We start from the raw sequence: 9,405 nt of genomic DNA on the forward strand, positions 1-9,405 counted from the left end.
GAACCAAGAATCTACCCCCAAATGACTAATGGTAGATAAGAGTAGTAAAACGAAGTCAAGGCAAATTCCCTGATACAAGAGCTTTCAGTATAAAATTGCGCCCACATGAAACAAACCTCTGTATATTGAAGGCATGCTATGAAAAATGTGTCAGTTGCTGTTTGTAAACACATCATTCAAAGATGGCGAGCCACCAACCCAAAGCATTGATATTTACCAACCTGGGAATGAGACTCAACTATCAGCCATCTTTCACCAGAATCGCTGACACAAAGAAACAGCAAAATACAAAGAAAATAAGGAAAAAAGTTTTCGGAGCCTTTTGTTAGCGCTCATTGAGCGTATTCAGACTTCGGAAGGATGCAGCCCCTCCTCCAGAGATGCTTACAAGTGTGATAAGGACTGCACAATTCAACTTCAGACAAATCACAGTAATATTTGGTTACTTGCTCTCTTTTGGGCATAGTGACGTTTTTGAATGGCAGCCGATCTTAAAGTTTCAGCCAGCTGTTATACTGTATTGTGCTCTAGCCTCATTTTGTCCAACACACAAGACGCATTCATTTAGTTCTTAGTTATTTAGGCACACCTTGCTAGAAGAAGTCTAATACAACAGTAATGCCATACATTGTAGGCTACTGTCATGAAGCTTATTATGTTAAGTTGTTGATGAGACCATTTCAGAGGTATTGATAAAACTGTGTGATTACTATCAGAGGCTGCAGCAGCTGTTGAACTGTGTTGCATTACAAAGAGAGGCGTTTTAGTTTTTTTAGCCTACCCTTGTTGATATAAATGAGCTGGTACAAAAGCACATTCTTGCAAAACAGGATACGTTTCATTACTGCAAGATCCTCTTCGTGCATTGAGTCAATTGAGTTAAGATGTTAGAGGCAACAGGTCAGACAAGTGTGAATCTGATTATCAAACGTACTTTCTACTGAACTGATCATGAGTTGTTTTATTACACACTTAGTATCTTGCACTATAGTGCATTCTGCTAAATCTAATGATGTGTAAACGTTCATATCGTTATCGAGACCCGAGACTATATATTTACTATGTCGCGATGTAGCCTGCAAATATTGCAATAAATGCAATATCACCAGGGACTAGTTAACTGAAGACATGATTTACTAGGATGAGATTCACACCATATTAGAAGCCATCAGATTGTTAGCCACAGCTTTCTACAGAAACACACCTTGTCCCACATCTGAAAAAAGCCTCAACACGAAACCTCCCTCATGAACTGAGTGGCCTCTGTGGTAGTGACACAGGTGTGGCACATACCTGATGCCTGCGTTTGTTTATGTACTTCTTCAGTGTGACTTTATCTGCGTCCAGGGCCAAGGGGAAGCCTCCATCCTGCTGTCATTTAAAATTATTTCCTTGATGCCCCAAATGCATCACTCCCTGTAGTGACACTTTGTACCCAACTGATCCAGCTTGAATGCATATTTTCATCAAACACTGTGGAGCAAAATTTGCCGATAGATAAAATACAAGGAAGAAACAAGGTCACTCAAGCAATTCAATTTATTTCAATTTGAACTGTGACTCATGTGCTTTGGTGGTTTCACTCTGAGGGCGGTTCAGTTTTCTTGGCTCCCACATAGAGCAACGATGATGCGTGTAGTGCGACAGACTCTGGACAGTGCCCTGTTGCACTTGTGTACAGGATTCTGTTAAAGCAATTAAAAGTAAAACAACAACTGAGGTTTGAAATGTTTATTACAGCAGCAGTAAGTAGTTGGAGGCTCAAGTTACAGAGTTACAAGGTGGTAGTGGTTGAAAGCTCCCCATATGTAATTAGACAACACTTCAGACGTCATCAGTAGTCGTTGATGGCGTTTATGTAAACGACCGGTCATTTCCAATATGTCGGGGTTTTTTTAACTGTGGTGATTTCTCTGGCGTTACTATGGCAATCCTGGTATTGTCACAATGCATCTAGTGCAACACTGAAGTACGTGAAAGTGCAGCAGTGTCATGCAGAAATCAGCAATAACAATGCTAATTGGCTAGCTAGCTACCAAGACATCAGCCGACTTGCAGCTATTGTTTTATGCTTGTTATATAGAAAAGTATGGAAGCTCTAAACGACTGCGGGTGAAACATATTATTTCCTTTGTTTTCCTGTGATAACGAGTCACATTTTACTTGTTTTCTTTAGATCGCAAGTTATTATCAAAAGATAACAACTATTGTTTTTCTTCCGAGATAACAAGATTTGATAGTCAAGGCTATATGAGATGCAAATCACTGCAGGAACCATTGCATTATGTGTAGCAATGTCAGATGAACAAGAGCATATTGATCGTTGCATCACTTTTCTCTTCAGTCAAGGCCTGACACAGGATAAAATTGCACTGTACCTTGCTGTTGTGGATAATATACACATTAGTGGGCGTCATCTAAGAAGACATTTAGCAAGAAAAGGTGATCTGGATTTTATCTTCTTATCTCAGGAAAATAACAGTTGTTATGTTGTTAACAGGGTAATACACACTTAAAATCTGCTTCTAACTATATTGTAGTGTGTTATAACCATTTATTTAAAGGTGCTATTTGTAAGAAAAGTTGATTTTTGAGTCTCATTCCCAACTCATTGGGATTGTAGATCAGGCCAGCCGCCATCCCTTTAAATGTGAATACGCTAGGTACAGTGTAGAGATTTGGGATTATGCTGTGTCACGGCAACCACACAAACACATACAAACTCTCTTAGAGAGAGCTGCTGTCACCTGAGGCATTTGTCACAATACCAGTCATTGCCTCCCTTCGCAGGTCGTCCCACTAATCGGAAGGTCGGTGGTTCGGTCACCGGATCCCCCGGCCTAACTCTAACCCTCGGCCTCATGATGCACTGATTATTAAATATTAATCAACAACTTTTAACGTTTGACTATCCAGTGTTAGGGATTTTACGAAACCTTGTGGTAATCAGGAGAAGCAAGAACAACACGTCAGTTTTCGGTCAGTTTTTCCCTTATCGCTCTGAGATGCACAGAGCTCGCTCTCTAACTTCTCCTGAATGAGGAAGAGAATGAAAAGACATTCAATCCTTTTTTTCAATCTCGTTCCTTGTTGGAAATTGGCCCAAAAAGTGGAATCAAAGAAAAAACAATCGTGCAATGTGATCTGAGCCACAAGCCGGAAGGCAGACTGGGGAAACTTAATCTGAGAAAGTACGACCCAACGAGAGAGTTGTCAGCTGTTTAATTTAACAAGCATCACTTCTCAAGTTGTCCAGATAAAGTTTAGGCTCTGGTGCAGTGAGCCACACCAACACTACCATTGGTACTGTGCCATCAGGAAGTGTTGTTTTTGTTCTTGGCATGTGCATATAAACCCTGCCAAAATGTTTTGAGATTTACTGTGACTATGGTGTACCACAAATATCTCAGGCTCATGTAAATGCAGACTCAGTCATCTTCCCTTTTAGTACATCCATCATCACGCCTTTCTCATCCAACCAGGCATAAAATGAAGGTGAAGAGTCATTGAGAAAGGTTGTACAAGTGTTTTTCATAATAAAAAACGACCAAATGAAATGAGACTTTACTGGAATCTTTTTTCTCATTTCCCAAAAATGAAAATTCAGTCATTATCTACTCACCCTCATGCTGTTGGAAAGTCAGGTGAAGAACATTTGTAGTCCACAAAACATTTCTGGAGCTTCACAGCAAAAAAGCATTGTACTAAACAACTGAAGTAGATGGGGACTTGTTTTAAAATGTAAAAAGATGAAAAAAATAACTGAGGCACTTGACACATTGCCAGCCTTTGACTTCCTGATGCATCTGTATGTTCTTAAATATTACATTGAATCATGAATTGAATTGGTGGCTGTGGCTCAGGAGGTAGCGCAGGTCATCCACTAATCTGAAGGTCGGTGGTTCGGTCACCGGATCCCCCGGCTGCATGTCGAAGCATCCTTGAGCAAGATACTGAAACCCAAATTGCTCCTGATGAGCAGGTCGGCACCATGCATGGCAGCCTCCGCCATCAGTCTGTGAATGTGTTGTGAAGCACTTTAAGTAGTCAGTAGACTGGAAAAGAGATGTATAAATGTCCATTTAGCATGAATTTACTGTTTATATGTCTATTGTTTGTATGCTCCATATAATATTTATCTGTTTGTCATAAATAAGCAAAAAAGAAATTGACTACAGTGACAAGTGGACATTTTTTGAATAATCCATAAAATATAAAATAAACCACTTAAAGTACAGAGAATGAAATTTAAAAACAATAACTTAAGATACAAAGTGTTAAAACAACAACTAACAGAAGATCATACTGACATTTGTTGTGCTTCTGGTAAATCCTGACTGATATGATTGTATTGATAAAGACAACACACTGCCTTTGTAAGGTGCAAGTCAGGCTGAGTGAGTCTGTTTTCTTCTCATGCCTCGGCCTCATGATGTAATCAATAGCTTTTGATGTTTGACCATCTAGTGTTAGGGATTTTACGAAACCTTGTGGTAACAGTTTACGGTCAGTTTTGACTGCAACACAGAACGAAGCTGAATTGAAATGTTTCCTTATCGCTCTGAGATGCACAGAGCTCGCTCTCTAACTTCTCCTGAATGAGGAAGAGAATGAAAAGACATTTAATCCTTTTACTTTGATCTCTTTCCTGTTTGGAAATTTCTGTCTTTCGTTCTACCAGTTTTGTAACATCAGAAAATCGTAAAGTTTTCCAGATAAAGTTTAGGCTCTGGTGTGGTGAGCTACACCAACATTATCGTTGGTTCCGTGCCATCAGGAAGCATTGTTTTTGTTCTTGGCACGCACATATAAACCCTGCCCAAAATGCCACAAGATGAAAGTGGAGAGTTTATCTGTCTGGTAGCGTCATTGAGAAAGATTGTGCAAGTGTTTTTCATTATAAAAAAACGACCAAATGAAATGAGGCTTTACTGGAATCCTTTTTCTCATTTTACTTGCAGAATTAAAGAAAAAGTTCACCCAAAAATGAAAATTCAGTCATTATCTACTCACCCTCATGCTGTTGGAAAGTCAGGGGAAGATTTGTAGTCCACAAAAAATTTCTGGAGCTTCACAGCAAAAAAGCATTGTACTAAACAATTGAAGTAGATGGGGACTTGTTTTAAAATGTAAAAAGACAGAAAAAAACTGAGGCACTTGACACATTGCCAGCCTTTGACTTCCTGATGCACCTGTGTGTTCTTTAATATTACATTTAATTAAACTGAATTTAATTGGCGGCTGTGGCTCAGGAGGTAGCACAGGTCATCCACTAATCCAAAGGTCGGTGGTTCGGTCACCGGATCCCCCGGCTGCATGTCGAAGCATCCTTGAGCAAGATACTGAAACCCAAATTGCAACTGATGAGCAGGTCGGCACCGCGCATGGCAGCCTCCGCCATCAGTCTGTGAATGTGTTGTGAAGCACTTTAAGTAGTCAGTAGACTGGAAAAGAGATGTATAAATGTCCATTTAGCATGAATTTACTGTTTATATGTCTATTGTTTGTATGCTCCATATAATATTTATCTGTTTGTCATAAATAAGCAAAAAAGAAATTGACTACAGTGACAAGTGGACATTTTTTGAATAATCCATAAAATATAAAATAAACCACTTAAAGTACAGAGAATGAATATAAAAACAATAACTTAAGATACAAAGTGTGAAAACAACAACTAACAGAAGAGCTAAAACAAAAAGATGACATTAATCTCCATGAAAAGTATATTATTTGATATCATACTGACATTTGTGTGCCCTGTTTGCACTTATCACACAGGGGGGAAATGTCAGGATATTTAGTATTGAGCCTTGATTTTGTGTAGTAAAGTCTATGTACAATCTTGAATTGTATGAGCCGGTGTCTGACATTTATGGAACTGTTGTGTATCTAATAATAATAATCTATTTTAAATCGCCTTCCATGTATCATCTGTGATTATGGCACCCAGCTCTTCTGCCCGAGCAATGCTGTCAAGTACAGTATGTGCAGGCGTAGTTTCATAGTGTGGTAAGTGGGTCCTAATGTAGCTACTTATTTGGAGGTATCTAAAAAAATGTCATGATGGTATGTTGTGGGACTGCTGCAGGGGATTTTAATCATAATGTAACTTAAACTTTTGACTACTCAATTTTAGCTCCGGCTGCAGTTTGTTATGCGGCCACAAGATGGCAATATCTAACAGTCGTGGATTAGATTTTCTCCTGAGCACCATGAATGAAAATAACTTCTCACTCTAAAAAAAAAGTGTCAAAGAAATTAATTAATCACCAGAATCATATTGCAAGATGTTTTCTGTGAAAGAGAGAAGGACAGGAGATACAGTGTGTGACAATGTTAACACAGCATATCCCTAAAGAAAAGGGTATGTGAGTGTGTGTGATTGGATGGGTGAGTGGGTGAGAGAGGAGGGGGTGGGTGGGTGCGAGAGAGAGAGAGAGAGAGAGAGGGCAGACACAGCCAAACTGAGTGTTAAAGATCTGGAGATGTGAGAAAGCCTTGCAGTGTGTGTGCTGTGAGTGGAGACTACAGAAGGTTTCCTGCTGCTACATCTGAGCGTCTCTCCAGCGTTTCCTGTGGACGGAGCGTCAACATGGACTACCAGAAGTTAGCTCAGCCCGAATGAAGTTCAGTTGATGCAGTATGGAGATGTTCACAAGGCAGTGCTTTGTTTGGATACTGCTGAAAGGAACCTTTTGTTTGGTAAGTTTAAAAAACTTTATAAACACATTTGTTGCACATAACATTAAAAACAGTGTATTGTAGCTACATGATGACTGGAATGTGCCCTACTGGGGATCAACTATAAAATAATTATTGACTTTGCAGTTTGAATTGTCAAAATACTCTATAAGCTAAATGTAATGCTTTTTTGGAGTTTACAGTATTTGGTGCTCAAGAACTTTTATAAACATATCCCAAGTTTTTGGTTGTACTACAAGAAAACTGGTTATGAAACAGCCTCAGCTTGATACTGATGCCTCTGAATGTCTGCAGCCAGATCATCAGTGAGAAGACTGTGTATTTCTATGTAGTTGTTGTAGTAATTCTTAATTTCTGTCACCAGGTTGGATAAGTCGGAGGTAATACACAGAATCAACAAAAATTAATGTTTCTTGCAGTAGCATGAACATTAAATATATATTTTTAGGGAATCGGGGTGTTAACTGAATGTCAGAACATTCTTAGCCTTTTATTTTTGCTTTATTTTTCCTCTTAATTTAATTACAGTTGCACTCAATGTCCAAATTTATCTCATTTTCTTTCTAGTTGGTTCTTGGACAACATCCTGGCAACTTCACCTTCAGAAAACAGACGGGCAGTCCTTCAACTGACAGCAGAGACCAAGACTCACAGAGAAACTGGCCACCTATTGTTCCTCTTTCAAAGCAAGGACTCCTGGATATACTTGGAGGAAACTCCCAGTCAGACTCCAACCCTTCCTTAAAGATAAAGCTACGTCCCATCATGAAAGTTCACGGAACATCCAAGTTCTCCAGGATGTTCAGTTGGGGAGACTTTTACTCAAACATCAAAACTGTCAAACTGAATTTGCTGATAATGGGTAAGATCGTGGATCACGGGAACGGCTCTCTTGGAGTCTACTTCCGCCACAACTCCACCGGTGTGGGCAACGTGTCCGTCAGTCTCGTCCCACCGATGAAAGAGGTGGAGTTTGATCTGGAGCGGCAGAGCGTGGTCAACCCCAAAGACTCGAAGACGTTCAACTGCAGGGTGGACTATGAGAAAACTGAACGCAACAAAAAGGTGATGCTGTGCAACTACGACCCGTCCAAGACGTGTGCTCAGGAGCAGACCCAGAGCCACGTCACCTGGATGTGCTCCAAACCCTTCCAGGTCATCTGCATCTACGTGTCTTTCTACAGCACAGACTACAGACTGGTTCAAAAAGTCTGTCCGGACTACAGCTACCAGGATCCAGGAGCCTACCTGCCCACAGGTTAACCAACCAGAGGTCGAGCCGAGGACGACAGGGGAGAGTAATGCTTCAAATAAATCCAGTCGGAGCAGCTATGAGATATAGACGATGATTCCAAAGTTTAGTATTTCTCGAGAGAAAACGTCTTTTTCAAATCTTAAAGGTCCAGAGTGTAGGATTTGGAGGGCTCTATCGGCAGAAATGTGATCCTTCCATGGAGTCCGCCATGTTTCTACAGTAGCCAAGAAGGGACAAACCAAACGTTGGCATTAAATCCTGCACACTGGACCTTTAAAATTTACCAAATACTGTTAAGTTTATATTGTTAGTTTGCTTGTTGTAGACTAAAAGAGTAATATTAGACTGTTTACATTGAATGCATATTTAATTAGGGCTGCAGCTAACGATTGTTTACATTATCGGTTGATGTGATGATTATTTCTCATGATTTTTATTTAATGAATTGACACAAAGTTGTGAAAACTGCCCATCATAAAGTTAAAAGATTTCAAGTTTGTAATCACATAAGAAGAATAACATTATTAAACAATTGTAAAAACAGCCGATTGATCAATCAGATAATCAAGTCATCTGTTTTTTAGTTTGTAAAGGTTTATATATCGTTGTCCTCCTCCAATGTCTGTCATTTGTATCATGAAAGATATCAAACTATAGATATATCAGAATACCATGCATTGGCAACACTCTTATTTTGTATTTACCTTGAGCACTTTTGTCATATGTCATGTATTTCCTAACACTCTACTGTATGTCGCGCAATAAAAAGAAAAACAAGTGTGATTAAAAACAAACCAAGTGGCTAAAAACAAGTGTTTCATGTGATGATCTCAGAAGTGCCCTCAAATGAAAACTTGTAGCTGGTCCCATTTTAATTCCTTTACATTCTGTTGCATAGTTATATCATAGTAATGTCTCATATTTTAAAGGCTGATCATATTTTGTATTGAAAGTCTCACTCTGTAAAGTACCTTGTAAGTCGAGCTGTAAACATTTTTTGTAGTGAAGCAAAAAGTACAATATTAAGTATTTCAGTTTTAGTACAGTACTTGCGTAAATGTAATTAGTTACATTCCACCCCTGTTATGTATGTTTACTTCAGTCCAGTTCTCACACCGATATTAGTTTTCTTTCTTCTGTTTCACCAAAACTTAAGAATTTTAAGATCAAAAGTTAGAAAATGTGCTGAAAAACCTGCTCTACCAACTGAGCTACTGGGGCGTCCAGCTCCTCAACACTAATAAATGAACACATTCTTCTTTTGCTACAATAGAAAGTCACAAAGAGTTTATGTTTGGGCTAGGACTCATTAATTCACAGCCCTAAAACCTGAACTATGTGTGAAAGGATTTAGGGATTGAAGAATACAAGGATACACTATATGCAGCAATATCAAAGTTTCCTAAAAAATAGTAGACTAGAGACTATATGCTTTTATATTCTGT

At 39.1% G+C, this 9,405-nt stretch overlaps 1 protein-coding gene across 1 annotated transcript; it reads left to right on the plus strand.

Annotated features, from left to right (window-relative positions):
- Positions 1–6,458: 6,458 nt before the first annotated feature.
- LOC311251029 (neurexophilin-1-like) lies at positions 6,459–9,393 on the plus strand. The gene is made up of 2 exons (XM_084343294.1): positions 6,459–6,705; positions 7,273–9,393. Exons 1-2 carry the CDS (start codon positions 6,646–6,648, stop codon positions 7,966–7,968), a joined length of 756 nt encoding a protein of 251 aa, XP_084199420.1. The 5' UTR covers positions 6,459–6,645; the 3' UTR covers positions 7,969–9,393.
- Positions 9,394–9,405: the final 12 nt, after the last annotated feature.

This window comes from Pagrus pagrus (assembly GCF_965226575.1).
Source record: "Pagrus pagrus genome assembly, chromosome: 21".
NCBI lineage: Eukaryota > Metazoa > Chordata > Actinopteri > Spariformes > Sparidae > Pagrus > Pagrus pagrus.